This window comes from Harpia harpyja, chromosome 4, assembly GCF_026419915.1.
Source record: "Harpia harpyja isolate bHarHar1 chromosome 4, bHarHar1 primary haplotype, whole genome shotgun sequence".
Classification (NCBI taxonomy): domain Eukaryota; kingdom Metazoa; phylum Chordata; class Aves; order Accipitriformes; family Accipitridae; genus Harpia; species Harpia harpyja.
This window is the reverse complement of record NC_068943.1, coordinates 78,785,654-78,801,316: the sequence shown is the minus strand read 5'-3', so window position 1 is coordinate 78,801,316 and position 15,663 is coordinate 78,785,654. Positions and strand designations below refer to the sequence as shown.

General features: G+C 40.9%; 1 protein-coding gene across 4 annotated transcripts in view; it reads left to right on the top strand.

The window, feature by feature from the left end:
* Positions 1 to 15,663, top strand: part of RPS6KA2 (ribosomal protein S6 kinase A2) — a 326,295-nt gene that overhangs the window by 210,165 nt on the left and 100,467 nt on the right. For all 4 annotated transcript variants that reach the window (XM_052784880.1, XM_052784882.1, XM_052784881.1 and 1 more), the window contains 2 exons: positions 2,758 to 2,874; positions 7,059 to 7,140. In XM_052784880.1, coding sequence (XP_052640840.1) covers positions 2,758 to 2,874; positions 7,059 to 7,140 — 199 coding nt within the window. The remainder of the gene's footprint in view (positions 1 to 2,757; positions 2,875 to 7,058; positions 7,141 to 15,663) is intronic.

Here is a 15,663-nt window from a genome sequence, read left to right as displayed (position 1 = left end):
TGAATTATCATCACTCTAATACTTCCAATATATTCCTGTAACCGAACACATTTTATGACCCTAAAGAGGTTATATTAAATTTAATAACACAATGAGAAATATGCTTAAGGTTGTAGGCCTGTGGCTTTGATGACTAATATGAATAGGCAAATTGAAACTCATCATTTAAACTTGCAAATGTAGCTGAAATGACTTCATGGTTCAGGCTGAAATACAATCTAACTGAATTCAAAAGGGGTTTGCTGTTTGCAGCAGATCTCATCCACGGGTTTTGAGATCAAGGTGTCAGCTCGAAGGAGAAGTATAATCTGAGGAAGATATTGGGTGTACATAAAATTGGGCTTAGTTTCTTTTTTGCAGAGCTTCGTCTCCCGAATCCATTTCAAAATTCGGATCCACATCCTGCTTCCCCTGGTTGCAGTGGATGGTCCTTGCTGTGCTGTGCTTCTGTGCAACACAGAGATGGGCAAAAGCAGGGAAAGCTGACTAGGTGCCCTCAAGCTGCACTGACCTGAGAGAACGTCATGCAGTTTTTTCGTCATACGGTAGTTGTCAGGGGGGTGTCCACACACACAGAGACTGGGTGCAGAAGCCAATCCTCCCAAGCCCTCAGTGGACAGCACACTCCCAAGCGTACGAGGTCTGGTGTAGAGGTGACTCAGGAGCCTGACTCCACGGGGAGTCACTTTTAGCCTTAGCGAGTAACCACTGAACAAGGTGGGTGGTGAGCCCTGCACTCCAGGTACGGTACCTCAGCTGTCATGTGGCAGGGTGGGCTAAGCTCAAAATAATGTTCTTACCGGTGTGCAAGTCTCTCAGCTGCAGGCAGTTTACCTAAAGATGCGTGTCCCTCGGTATGAAAGGCCATCACTTCAGCACTTGGTGGAGCCTTTGATAACAGCTTGTACGTTTCCTTAGGAAACAGCTAATACAGTGTATTGAGTTTGTATTGGTTTACTATGGTTTTTATCACCTAGAAAAAATTGAAAAAAAGTATATTTTTAATATCAGAAAGATATTCTGCCTTCCACAGCAATTAAAGCCAGAAAAACAACAGGAGAGATGCTGGCAGTTATGTACTTACAAAACTTTCAAATCTCTCTGGGAAAACTGGTCATTGGTTTCAAGTGTTTCCTTTCAGGCAAACCTTAAACTAGAGGAAGTAGGATCAGAAAAACGAGTTGCTGTCAGATGATTATTATTTTCCATGATTCTGGTACCATGCACTAAGTAGAGGAAGGAAGCTTTCCAAACCAAGAAAAGGATATAGTCCCTGTTCCAAAGCACATGAATGTAAAAAGGCAGGGTAGGGAAGAGGAGGGATGAAGCTACACTATAGAGAGCGATCTGGGTAATGCTAGCCATGCATCAGATGAATTACAGCTGGTAGAAAGTGATAGCAATTTTTCTGGAGGAGAGGGGAATCAAATTTATTCTCGTTTAGTAAATGAACTTGTATTGGCCAAATGTTTTTGTGAATGCATTTTCATTTTAGGATGTTATTTCTGTTTTCTCCACATTAATTTTTAAGAATGTGAAACAAATGTTATATTTCCAGGTTTTATCAAGATATTTTCTTGGGGAAAAAGGACAATTGTGGGGAAATCCCATATAAAAATAATGTTTATGAGATTCTAATTTTTTCTGCTGGGTGCAGAAATGTTCAAACCTATTCCTAAATGAGTAAATCCCTTTGACCTGGGAGATGAAATAAAAAGGTTTTGTACTTAAAATCCACATTTTAGTGTAGAGAAGTTAGAACAAGTAGTTTGAATAGAAAAAAAGCTTAAATGTAGGTGTACAAAACACTACAGAAATAAAAAGGTGTGTAAACATTATCTTTCCTCACTGCTGTGTCCTTGAAGAGACGGTCTTGTCTTGAGGTTTCTTTTCAGCTCAATGACTTTCTGGGTTGCCACAAACTCTGTGTAGTCCCTCTGGGTCTCACATGACCCAGTCGCTTTCTTTTTAGAGGAACATGCCATAATAACATAAAAAAAAAAAAAGCTAAAACAAATGCCATATGTCACAGCTTGCAAGATAAAAGTCCTAGTTCAATGGGTGTCTTTGAGGAATGTGCATCTATTGACAGTGGAAATACTTTAACAAAAGAACCTGGAAAATGCAAAGCTTTTCAAGCTAGTTCCTGCAAGCAGGAAAGTATGTGTCATTCTTCCTCCCACCACCCCCCCATTTTCACACCTAAATCATTAATTTGTTTTCTATTTAGAAGGTTACCAGTAGTAACTTTCCATTCTTTGAGGTAACTAGGGAGAGCTGCCTTTAGCAATGCTTTTTCTTTATTGCCTACCCATAAGAAGAATTGCTGCTTAAGACTAAGGGAGCTTTTTGAGGTGGATTTAAATGATGCTTTGAGGAAGAATGAGAAAGGATGTGGAGAGAAGTGTGCTGGAGCTTCTATAGTACAGATTTGAGTACATGCCACTGTGCTAGCAAGGTCTGTGATGGGCACACTAAGCTCTGCAGTGTATTTTTGTGTTTCAGCTTGCATATTCTATCTTTAACCAGTCATATCTTTGAGGGTCAATAAACAGAAGCAGCAGGCCTGGATGTCCTGCCATTACCATCCCCAGCCAGTAACAGGCATGTGGAATATTTGGACAAGCATTTGTTTCTATTTTCAAAATTTCATGCATGATTGTAGCAGCACAGAAGATGAGATTTTAATAAATAATATGTTTCCTTAGGATAACAGCTCTGATTTGGGGATTTTGGGTTTTGTTGTTTCCTTTGCAGGAAGAAGGTATCGTGAAGGAAATAGACATCAGTCATCATGTGAAGGAAGGTTTTGAAAAAGCAGATCCTTCTCAGTTTGAGCTGCTGAAAGTATTAGGACAAGGTTCATATGGAAAGGTAATTTTTAATGCCATCTAATCACCTAGAACAACATTGAAAATGTCGTGTCCTTTCTCTGAGTTCATTTATGCTGGTAACGTTGTCTGTGTATAAATTATATTGTAAAGGCAGACAAGCAAGCCCAAACCCCTTCTGTCTTCATTTTAATAACACTTTTGTCTGTTTAGCTGGCTTCCTGTATATAAAACCATTTAGGAAATAGTGCTTATGGCTCTGAACCTGGACTAATGAGCACAAGTGAGCATTAGTGAGCATCGCTGTTTATAAAATTAGACCCCCCTCCCTCATTCTGACCTACCCACCAGGGAGGTGAGTGCTGCTTAGTTGGAGGATGTAAACAGGAACATTCAAAGGCTTAAAGAAGTTAGCTGCCCAAATCCCACTGAGGGCAAATGGGATCTCAAGTACTTTCCCAAGCCCCAGACTGCTCTTCAGCTCACACTCAAAGGCCTGTACACTTTGCTGAGAGGATCCTGGAGACAAATCCCAGTGCTGAAAAGAGCAATAGTGGCAAGAGCATGGGGGAAAAAAACCCCTACCTGTATGACCACAAGTTAATTTGTGGAGAAACAACATTTTTATCATAAGTCCAAGGCTTTTCTTAATCCCAAAGACAAGTCTTCTTCAGCAGGATGTGTCAGCTGGAAATGAGAATAGGAAGGAAAGATGGAGAGAAAGAGGTAGGAGTCAATTCAGTCTTAAACTCTTTCCGTGGTTTAAATAAATAAGACTTTGAAACCTGTGGAATAGTCAGCCTAATTTAAACCAGGCATGGAAGTCCTTATCATTTTAAGTATATTATTTTGTGGAGTTTTAAAAAAATATTTCCTAGCCTTCAATTCAATGGTGGATCATTCTGGCTAATGTGAAGAACTGACTTATACCTAAAAGTTGCCGAGGTATTCATCCCAAAGCTGAGCACCCTGATAATGAATCCAGGGCCTTCAGTTTGATTCCTGAAAGAAGCTATATTGAGAGTATTTATCATTGTCCTGAGTATTCAAGAATTATATCGATAAGCAAGTCTATTAGAAGTTCCCTGAGATGAGAGATATCAGGAAAGTTAGCATTCACTACCAAGTTTTGATCTAGAGAATTTCTTGAGAGCACAGTAATGATATTTGAGTTTTAAATATTACAGAAATGTAAAAAATCAAACAACTCCAAATTAGATTTACTGTATGACTCAGTACAAGGAGGAGAAGAACAAGAGTCGAAAATCTCTTTTGCAAAAGTAACAGAGGCAGAATGGCCAGTTTTCAGATTCAGGCAGTAAAGAGTTTAGAAGTGGTTCACTGGCTGTCTTAGATTGTACTGATGTATTTCATTATTAACTGTCCAAGCTGGCCTTCTAGCTTTAGGCATTTTATAAGTGAAATGCCTAGTCTCTGCCACCACTTCCCAAAAGGAGTTCTGATTTCTGGGGATCAGAGTGTGAGTGTGGACATCATAGCTGTTTGGAGCTGTGTGTGATTACAAATCACTTTCCATATCTTATGTGAAACAGGTCAGTAAACTCCCCAGAGCAGCAAAGATGCAGGGGAGGGAAGTCTGCTTGGGAAGTCCCCAACCACCTAAATTTTCATCACCTTGGTATTTGAGCTAATGGTTCAAATCCGTAAGTCTCTGGGGATGCAAACCAGTTGGTTTTCAAGTTGTTCACCTGAGGCCTAAATAATTTCTTGCAGGATTAGAGAAGATGCCTTTGGTGTCAGAGGAAGTGCTCTCAGCACTCTTGAAAGTCACAGCACTCACTTAGCTTTCTAGGCTGGGATTTGGGTGATAAATCCATTGCTCCAGCTAAGGGAGTTTTGCTAGTTCAGGTATTAATAACCTGAGGTGTTTGCATGCATATCAAACTAGAAAATTGAAAGTCACCTCCAGCCGCATGCCTGTGCTGTTCTGGCAAACTAGTAAACTAGTATAGCATAGCTAATACAACCAGTCAAGTAAGCACTCCAGGCCCACTTGGTGGTTTCAAGAACAATGTACATTTCCCTTTAAGAATAATCAGAAGGACAACATCATTTTGCAGTACAATGCATTTTCATTTGTTCTGTTTCCTTTTTGGTTTGATGATTATTGTGATGTCCTCTAAAACAGCACACAGTGTTCTTGACTCATCTGTTTTGGAGGGAATGCAGACAAGTGCCCTATCCCGTGCTACAGGGAACAGCTGACTAGTGACTAGTAACTTAAATTGATAATTTTGCTTTTTATGGCAATACGGGTAGCAAAAGCTTTGCAAGATTACATAGCAGATAAGATATTTGTAGAACTGCAGCCTAATATTTCTGCAGATGCAGAATGCTGTGCTGTTCTATGTGCAGTACAGTTTAAAATCATTATCTTAAGGGTTTGGGGTTTTGGTTTTTTGGATAAAGATTCCATGACCATTTTTACAGAATAATAATACAGCTGAAAATCTAGGGTTTGGACAAGCTTGCTTTTGACTTTCTCCTCCCTTTCAATGTAATGCAAAAATTAAATCTTTTACTTGGGCTGGATAGAAAAATATCCCAACGTTTCTCTGTCTAGCCGAACTCTAAATGAATTGACTTCCTGTTAATGCTGGAGCAGCTGAGCTTAATTTATCATGAATGTTAATGAAAAACACTTCAGAAAGTCTTATGTGTTCCTGTCGCATCCAGATTTCATCATCTGTTCCTACAGTTGTGAGCACCGGAGGTATTTGTATGTCCATCAAACTAGGAAACAGGAGATGAGAACAAGCAGCATGTGCCCAAGCTCAGCTGGTTAGAGCAGCTTGGCTGAGGAACTGTGCATATCTCATATGCAGAGGAAACATCTTGAGAAGCAAAGTCTCACCAAAAACATATCAGATTGTATTGTAGAAGTGTTGTAGCTCTGATGCTGTCAGATGTAATAGCCCTGACTAAGGTGTTCAGAGAGAATTTACCCCCATTTTTTTTTTTTCCCCAGCTTCTCCACCTGGTTGTTACAAGTTGTTCTCCCTCCCCACAAACCTGTCCTCAAATGTGCTCAAGAAAAACATAATCTGTTTACACATTTTTTTTCAGGAGGAAGAGTCTTTCAACTTACAAATAATGTGCTAGAAACAGACTTCCTCCTTTCTTTTTTTGGCTTTTTATATTTTGGGTGGAGACAGTTAACAAAGCTGCATGGTTCCTGAACAGGCAATGAATAAAATAATCACCACAGATTTTTGTAATCCCACTAGACATTCATTAGTTACATAATTTCACCTAGCCTTTGTTAATTTATATATTTATAAGTATATGCTCTGTGTGGGGGCTTATTTTTATTTCTGTATTTGGCTTTACTTCTGCTTCTGTCCAGTAACACAAGTGCTGAAATTAAAAAAAAAGAGACACTGTTGTCTGGTATTTCTGACCTCAGCAGACAGAGTGAGTCCTGAGAATGAGCTAAAAGATTTGTTTATTTTATTTTCAACTGTTAAAACACTGAAAGTCTTATAAAGACCAAACTAAATTACTGATTCCTTTGTTCACTACCCCTCCAGTGCTCAGATGCACTCAGAGGCAGGTAAGAAATAGTTGCATGGAGTAAAACAAAAAAGATACAATCTTAGCTACAGTTTTATTTCAATTACAAATTTACACTGTCAGAAGGTGTAGCATAGGAAGCTATAACAGGGGAAACTGTCTTTATTGTAATAACCTATTTGTTAATCAAAGTAGCCCTACTTTTTGTTAAGTATGCACAAACAGATTTTCAGCTGTATGAACTTTCTGCTTCAGCTACATCTTAGGCAAGTCACCATTCATGACTTATGGCATAAATTACACCAAAATGTTTTTCCTCCTTAATTTAATTGATGGCAATAATTTTAAGACACTGCACATTCCTAAGCACAAATGAGACATAACTTTTTCATGTAAAGCTGCTCAGAATATCAAGAGAAGTGTATACACTGATTCTGATTATTCACCCATCTTTAATTGAATGTGTAAGGGAAATTAATAACGTTGAACATATTTTCTTTGTGCGGCAGTAAGGGCTTAAAACTGAAGATTTCCAGAGCTAGCTCAACCAATTGCAGGTGAAATAGATACGAAGTAATTTCAGCTAATAATATTCATTAGATTTCCTGAACTGTAGTATCCCTCTATCAAATGCAGCAAGGCTTGTAGCTGGAAGTTCAGTACTTATCTACACAAGATGTCTGCTTTTTACAGGTATTTCTAGTGAGGAAGATCAAAGGATCTGATGCGGGTCAGCTTTATGCCATGAAGGTACTTAAGAAGGCAACTCTGAAAGGTAAGGATTGGGACAGTGGCTGCAGTCTCTATTTCTGTGCTACTTTGTCATTTACTTTTCTTGCCATTTTTTGTATTGCTGCTGTCTTACGGTATATAAGAGTGCACAAATATGTCTCTGCCACCCTCCAAAATTCTGCCTTGCTGTAGTGAATGTTCTAAAAAAACATACGCAAAACCCATTACCTATACAGTGTGGGTGCAGGAGAACAGGTCTTTGGAGTTTTCCGGCTGCATGCTTTCTTCGCTTTCTTGGTGTTATCTATAGGACTTCTGTTGGGCATACGTTAATTTGTATTGCAGTGACAGTATCTTTCTGTTGCTGAAGTAAACTGGAGTGAGTATTTTTAAATAAGGATATTGCTGAAGTAAAACAGGGCTCCTACTGGGCAGAAAGGCCTTCCAGCTGGTGCTTCTCACTATATGCCTGAAAATTCATGGGAGCATATTTTCAAGTATGAGGAGTCATTCGGAGGTTGCTGAGATCATGCTGTTTCCTAGCTCGTGACCAGTCAGTGCATGGTCTGTAGTAGGCTAGGGCCAAATGACTGATGTTTAAAGCTGGTCATCCTCTTCTGGAGTCACTGGCTGCTACACCCTCACTTGGACAAAAAAGAAATTTCTAGGAAAGCACAGGACTGAAAAGCAAACAGAGTAAGTTCAGTCTCAGCTGAAGTCCTTACTGTTTGTTCCTCCACAGTCGGATGATCCAGTTGTCTTCTTGTTTCCCTGAATTCACACTGTAGTCTGTTTTTTCCCCTCAAAAGCCTGACACTTTCTGCAGATAAGGTGGACAGCATTCATTTTGCCCAGAGCAGCTCTTTCGCTCTGTCTTGGACAGTGTGGGTTTGCACAATGTAGTATAGTACCTGAATTTCTATCCTAATGTGAAAACAGATCATTTTGAGATCGTTCTGATGACTTAAAAATCCAAATTGCTTTAGCATGCCTCAATTTGGGGAACCAAAAGAAGAATGAAGCTCCTGGTTATTGCAAGGTAGAGTTAGAGCAGGTGGTGGCAAGCAGACACAGCGACTCTTCTGAGTACCAGTCAAAATGGGGAAGTGGCAAACCAGGTATTTACACAGTCCTTTCCCCTAAGAAAGCCTTTTCAAAGAAACGTTAGTTTGAAGCAATTCTGGCGTGCTGATCTTTTTGTTTGGAATGTAGATGGGAAAGTTTGTTCTGGCAGAGCAGTGTGGTGTAAATAACCACTTAAATAGTACTGGGCGTAATACCTAAAAAGTAAAAGGTCAGGTCTGCGTACACAGTATGTATAATAGAGTGATTCTCTGACTTCTCGACCAAGAACAGAACCCTGATGTGCCCAAACTGAGCTGAACTCAACTCTCAGAGCCTTCCCCACCTGGGAAAGCCGTCTCCTGCCAGGCACAGGGTCTGAGAAAGGACTGTGTGATCCCTCTGATGTCAACACGTAGCAGAGACTCGTTTCAGTTTCTTTTGAGAGCTCACAACTTTTCACTTAAGGTGAAAATTGGGTATTCTCTCTTTTTATGTGTAACTACAAGGTGTGTTGAGCAGAAAGAGTTTTTGTGGAGGGTTTCTTCTGCATCCCCAAACACACAATTTTTACTTAATATTTGATAGCTAAATCTGTAATGTTAGGTTCCACTAGGAAAAAAATATTTGTATTATGGCAGTATTTTAGGAAATCTGAAAACTTACATGGTGATTTTAAACTGCTCAAAGTGGTTTAATCTCTGTTCCATCCAGAACAGGCACCTCCAGATGCCCTCTGTGTTGGCAGTTCCTCGTTTTGTTATACCACAAAACCACTGCCTCTCTCCTCCCTTGGCCATTACAGTAGGCTATTTATTGTTTTCTCAAGCGTGGGTCACAAGACCAAAAGTTGAGGCTGCTTTGTGATTTTGCTGGATTGCATTTCTCTCCCATTCAGACTACTTACCCCTCTGACTGGTAGCTCTGGATTTCCCATTAATCTTGAGATAACTAGCACATTGGTAGGAACTAATTTGTCCACACTAGTTTCTACAAATAAATTAAACTTGACAGCTATTTAACTTGAAGTACAAAAATGAAGGCAAAACCCCATTGGCACAGGGCAAGTGAGCCAAACAACAATGAGGATTCCTGTCAGTGAGCTTCCATGTAACTTTTGGCACAGAGGTAATATTTCTGACAGCTTAATTTCATCTTTTAAGTGAGAGTGCTGAATTGTTGCTGCCTACCTACACTCAAAAAGGCTGGAAGTCACTCCAACGTGAAGTATTTATTACCATGCCAAGTAACGAGAGCAAAGCCATAAGTACTTGTTAGCACTGCATTCAGTAGTTACTGACAAAAGGCATGCTACAAGACAAATTTCTGAATGATTTTGCTTCCTAACCTGTACTCTGCACAGTACAGCATGGAGCAGGAGACTCAAAGCTCTCAGTGCCGATGCCATTGACATGGCCACACAGCCCTAAATATCATAGCAGTTGTTTTCTTTAGTGAAAGAAATTTGCAAAGCGCATAAAATGGAGAAATGAGAAAGGAAAGAAAAGAAGAGGGGGTAGCAAAACGTTTTTTTCTTTTCTGGCTTAGTCTGAAGAATTAAAACCTGGATAAGTAAGAACGTGAGAAGTTAAATGCCTTTAGGAGTGATGGGTTAAAACTAGCTTTGTACCTTGCTCTGAAGAGCAACCATAGTGGGTCCTGCTGAAGGGTTTCCTACGCCAGGAGCCTGACTCTGGCCGTGGCTGGCTGGTGACGTTTAGGAAGAAGCAGAAATACAAAATGGTGCTTCCTCCAGTGAGTCTGCTGCCTCCTGCCTCTTTCCAGGGCAGTTGTCCCTTGTTAGCACGATCCCCACTTCACCAGCAGCAAAGGGTAGCATAAGAAGGGTACAGCAATCAGCAGCAGCACTCTTCAAGCATTTACAGCTCAAAAAAGTTGTTTGATACAGAAGAGGCTTTGTAGATCAATTGCATGTGTAGATTTAAGCTTGAAAAAGATCTGCTAAACAGCAGAACCGCTCCTGTTGTGAAGGGAGAATTAGACTCCAGAATATTTCAGTTTAGATTGTGAAAGTTTGCAGAGGCACATGCTGTAGGCACAAACATTTGTGAAAATGAAATTAATCTTTACCTCATGAAGGTTTGTATTAAATGTAGAGTATATCTGAATAAGCAGCTATAACAGCATGGATCCTTGAAAGTGAGAAGAAAGCCACTGCTCCTCTCAGTTGTAAATGAGAGCATCACACACGTTTCTTTCCTTCACACCTCATTTCCTTTTGCAGGAGCTTCTGGGTATCTGTTTTTTAAAGCAGAGAACTTCCTGAAGAAACTAGATAAGCGTCTCATTCTAATTATTAATTTTAGGAAAACCTTGTCCAAAGTGTTTGATAATGTTATGTCTGTTATGTGCCAGATGGCAAATACATCAGATTCAAGGCTGCATGTATGCATGTACTCATCTGCATGTACTCATCTGACTTTGAAACACTATTTATTAAATTACAATACCCTAATAGCTACCTTTGCAAATATAAACCCTTTTTTGGGGTGGGGGTGGGGTGGGGTGGTGTCCAGGTGTGCAAAGACATTTAAGCACTTAAATACCTTCCAAGAGTGAGACTTTTGCCTTTCAGAATGTCATTAGATAGTACGATTAAATACCATCTTAAAATGTTGCTTTCATGTCTTCATTACTCTTTTTTTTCTTGAAAATCAGATTTTTTAGATAAAAAAAATGAAAGAGAATGAAGTTGATCTATATGTTTAAAAACTTACACATATATACCAGTATGTCTTGACTGCCTAGCCTGAATGCACCATGAGACTGAGGAAAAAGAAAACAGAGACTGTTTATTCTGTGTGTATGTGTGCCTTGTATTCACTGGCAAAACTGGGACAGAGGGAAAGGGCAGGCTGATTGTTTTGATTCACTCAGTATTTCTCTCAAGGTGTCTCAGGCTCCATCGGCTTTACGGGATGTGCTTCAGAATGCTGTGAACAAGAGCTGTTTAGATCGCTTACAGTGTAAGCCTCATTAAACACCCATGAAGTGCCCGTAAATCCCCAACAGGTTGCTGTGCTGGAATGTAAGGGCTACCTCTGGAGCTTGAAAATCAAAGACCCATCCCTCCAGGAGATATGCAATCTTAAAGAAAGTGGCATGAAGCCATAATTCACTGATACAATGCTTATAAACTTTGTAAATATTACCGTGATGATGTAGCGAAGGTTATGTGATGGGTCAAGAGGAAGTAGTTTGCATCTGCCCATCTTGTTGGTAATGGGCTGTGTAAATCTCGGCACTGGAAGCTATTTGATGCTGAGAACTGAGAGAGTCTACCTGTTTCTGCTTATGGGGTTTAGAACTGATAATCTGTTTTGTCAAAAGCTCTGAAGTGCTTTGCAGTTTATGATCCTCTCAGTCTAAGCCAGTAGGCTTATGGGTTTACAGTTGTGCTGAGTGTGTGTGATGGTTACAGATGCAGTGAGCGGTGAGAGCAGCTTTAGTGACTCACAGAGAGCTGGTGGTGTTCTTGGGGATGTTAGACTATGATATTAATTATACACTAAACAGAACAACTAACTTAGATGTCACCAGCTGGACTGTGATTTCCATCTAAACCATTGATAAAATTGTAGTAGTGGCTTCCCTGTTTGGACACCAACTGAAGTGGCTTCTTCAGCTTTCCTCTGTATGCAACTCAGTTTCCCTGAGATGATTGTGGTGTTTAGATCTAAGATGTCGAACTCCAGTGGTTTCCCTCTGGTTTGAAGGGAACAAAAATCCAACAAAACAAAGAACTGAGGACAATTTAACCTTATAAGGCAGGACTCAGAAAGAGCCTTCACCTCAGATAAACCTAGCTCTTTGGTGCTGAGGTTTTCAAGGTGTCTTGTCCTATTTTGTTCAGCCCCTGTGTTTGGTGAGAGGCTCTGTTATTCACCCAGGTTCACCCTTGAAATTTTGGTTTATTATCTTTTCTTAAAGCATTCTTCGAGCTTTTTTATATCCTCCTGGGCCTCTTATTACCCCCTTGTAAACAATTCACCGGGGGTGTCCTGCCCACACATCCAGTTTCCTCTGAGTCCAGACCCCACAGCAGAGGTCCCCTTGCCCTGCTCTTTGGAGGAAAGCCTGCATGCTCTGCATCCTTGGGAACTGCTGCCTGTGTACAGCTTCTTTACTCTGAGAATTGTAACCCTCCACATGTCAGGGCTCTGGCCTCAAAAAAAACATTGCTGGACCTAGAAGTGCTCTTAAAGATCCAGCTGAGACATAGGCTTACCCCTCTCCACAAATAGCCATATGCTAAATTTTCAATCTGGGAAGGAAATAGCAACTTCTGTGTGCCCAAACACAGTAACACTTGATTCCTCTGTATATCTCACAGGTGCCTCTAAAATGTAAAGCTCAGCCTAGTCGGTATGTGCTCAGCCACACAGCAATGCTCTTGGGTCACCATCTGGACCTTGCCCATGCGCTTGCAAGTTTTATGGGCCAGGAATCAAGGAGAAGATCTCCAGCTTTGTGCTGAGCTGCAGAACATGCCAACCTTGCCTGTCACAATTTAGGAGCAAGCTGGAATTAGTAGCTGTCATCCAAGGAAGCAGAACTTTCTTTCCTCCCGTGGGAATTTTTAAAAGGAAACCAAGAAGATCTTCAGCTCTCAGTGCTTAGAGGTCACTATCAGGCTCTGGCATCAGACCACCTCTTTCTTCCTCCCCTAAAAAGTCAGCTTATCTAGGGCTTGCTTTCTGAAGGAGGAAAGGGTACAGTACATTTGAGAGAGCTCACCTAGGTTGTTCCTAATGGGCTGTGGAGAATAATGTGTTCATATATTATAAGGAAAATGAGCTGTGGTTAGGCAACTAGCTCATTGTGTGTCAGCAAATATTACAGACTGTCCCAGCCTGAATATACAGCAGACTGGACAAGTCAAAAATGACAAAAAGCATCGCTGGAAGTTTATTTTCGTAGTGCTTGCTAAAGAGCATTGACTTGTGTTCATTGAGATTGTAGCTGCTGGGTTAGATACTTAATACTCTTTAGTGATTCTGTACAGTGTTTGGATTCAGGTTTGGATGAGAAGGGAAATCTTGCCTATAAATATGAACTGAGCATGCATCACTTAAAGATTTTATTATCTGTTTCTATTCAAGCTGTGTGGGACTTCTTATTGTATGAAGTCCTGATTAAATTACAGCCTCTTCACAGTGCCGAGTGCATCATGAAGATCCTGTTATCAGGCAAAAATTCCCACTGGTAAGACATTCAAGAAATGAACTCTGGATATTAAAAATGCTCTCTGCTTTGTAGCAAGGGAGCATTTTGGCTAGTTTGTTTTTGCACAAAAACCTGTTGTTCCTCATGGAGCTTTTCCTAAGTGCCAAAGAAAATTCAGCTTTCTCTTCATGAAAATTTTGGCTGTTGAGTTCTGTATAGGGTCACCTTGTTAAAATTGTTGCTTAGGTTGCTAGATAGGAAATTCTTCCTATTGTCCTAAGGAGGACAGAATTATTAAGTCTTCGCCTAAATACTGGTAAAAATTATAATCAACCTCCCTGTCATTCAGCCAGACTGATTCGCATAGGAGCACACACTTCTGCACTTGTTGTACATGGTGTAGGTAAATGCAGCAATATTGCCCAGTCCTTTCCTGTCCACACATTTGTTCCAGTACAACTCTGCTATTACAGTCATATTAAAATACAGCTCACTGCATAGTTGTATGTTCATTTGGAACCAGCTTCAGCAGCTTAGTATGTTGCTGCCTGAAATAGCTTCTCCCCAAAGAGAGCACAGGACAGGACTGAGAAGCAAACCCTGGCCTTCTGCATGAGAAGTTCAGTGGTGTAGCAGAAACTGTGATGGGAGTCCTAGCATCCAACAGCATTGGTGCTTTGGCTCAGACCAAGCTTTTGAAGCAATTCTTCCAGTCATCTCCGTTTGCTGTGCCTTGGTTTGCTGGGCACAGCAGTTTCGGAGCACACAGGCTAGGTTCCCTCCTGAGGAAACTAAACCAGGAGCACACCCAGTGCCCTCCAGACTCTCGTGGCCATTCAGGCCATGGGACCAAAGTGTGACATCAAGTGTGGGGCAACCTCAGGTTCCCAGCACCCACCGTTACTTTCCATAGATTGCTGGCTGCACCACACTGCTTGCTAGTGCAGTCATAGGTTTAGCCAAAGTTTCAGACTTTGCTGTGAAGACACTGAGTGCAACAGTGTTTGTGTTTTTCACTAGGTATAGCACAGAGCTGTCTTAAATTTTTCCATCTTTTTGCTAAGTTAACATGCCCACACCCTTAGCTTCTAATCCCTGTGCAGTTCCATGGGCCCAGTTAGCAGCAGCTGAAAGTGTTGCATTATTCAGGTATTCATATGATGATTCCCTAGAGAGCACAAAGGAGATTCAAATCTGAAGTCAGAGGAAGAAAGCACTGAAAAGTCTGCTGATTTCTTTGGCAGAAAGGACATGTTCTTCACCTGTGATCAAATTATGCAAGTTTGTTCTAAACGTTTGTTGAGTCACACTCTTCTGTCAATGAAATAGGGAAAGAGTGACTTCTTCAAAGTTTCTAAAAAAGCAGCAGCTCTTGCAGGTTGCATTTGAATGTGACCCCTGGCTATTCCAGCCAGTCAAGGAATGGTGGCTGGTTTTTTTCAGGAATGAGTAGTCCATCATACTCACTTCTTTTTTGATAGTAAAAAGCAATTTTCCAAATCACCTTGTAATTTTCAGTCAATTTGCCATCTACGTCTTTAAATTTTCAATTGATCCTGCTGTGCTTGACACAGTGAATAAGTAGCAATGGAGACACTTGAAACTGCAGCTCCTGTAGGTGCCATCGGTAAAAAGCTTTCAGACCCAAACTCATTCTTCAAAGTCCCCGTAGTAGACTTGATCAAGGGCTTTCATTACTGCTTGCTTTCCCTTGGATTATTCTTTTTGTTGTATTCATTGCACTGTATATCTAATGACATCTATTTGCAGTTATTCCCAATTGGTTGTAGCTTTACAGAAAAACTAAATTTGGTATTTTCTATTGTCTAGTAGCAGATTGCTGTTAGTTGCTTTTGGTGTAGTTTCAGGAATGGAGAGACTACACGGACAGTTGTCCCGAAGCCATGAGTGAAATGTTTATCCTGTTTGACAAATGTGGTGCAATTCCATTTTAGCTGTAGAAAACCCGCTTTCACCAGGAAAGAACTGGGAGGTGCAATGGCCTTTGTCAGCCCTCACACCCGTCACCAGCAATAGCTGGAAAGCAGAGAGAGAGGAGAGAAAAGCACAGCTTAGTTTAATTGGAACAGCTCTATGAAGACTGACGTGAAGCTCCAGCTGAATGAACGAGTCCGGAGTGAGACAGGCACCGCTGGCTGTGTGCAGTGCTCTGCCTGGGCCAAGTACCTGGGAGCGAGGACTGACTGATCCCTGGGACAACCACAGAGGCTCAGTGGTTCTGCTTTGGAAGCCTAACTTGTGTCCCTGCCTGCGTCTGCGCCAGGTAAACCCACCGGCGTGGGACTCTCGGAGGGCA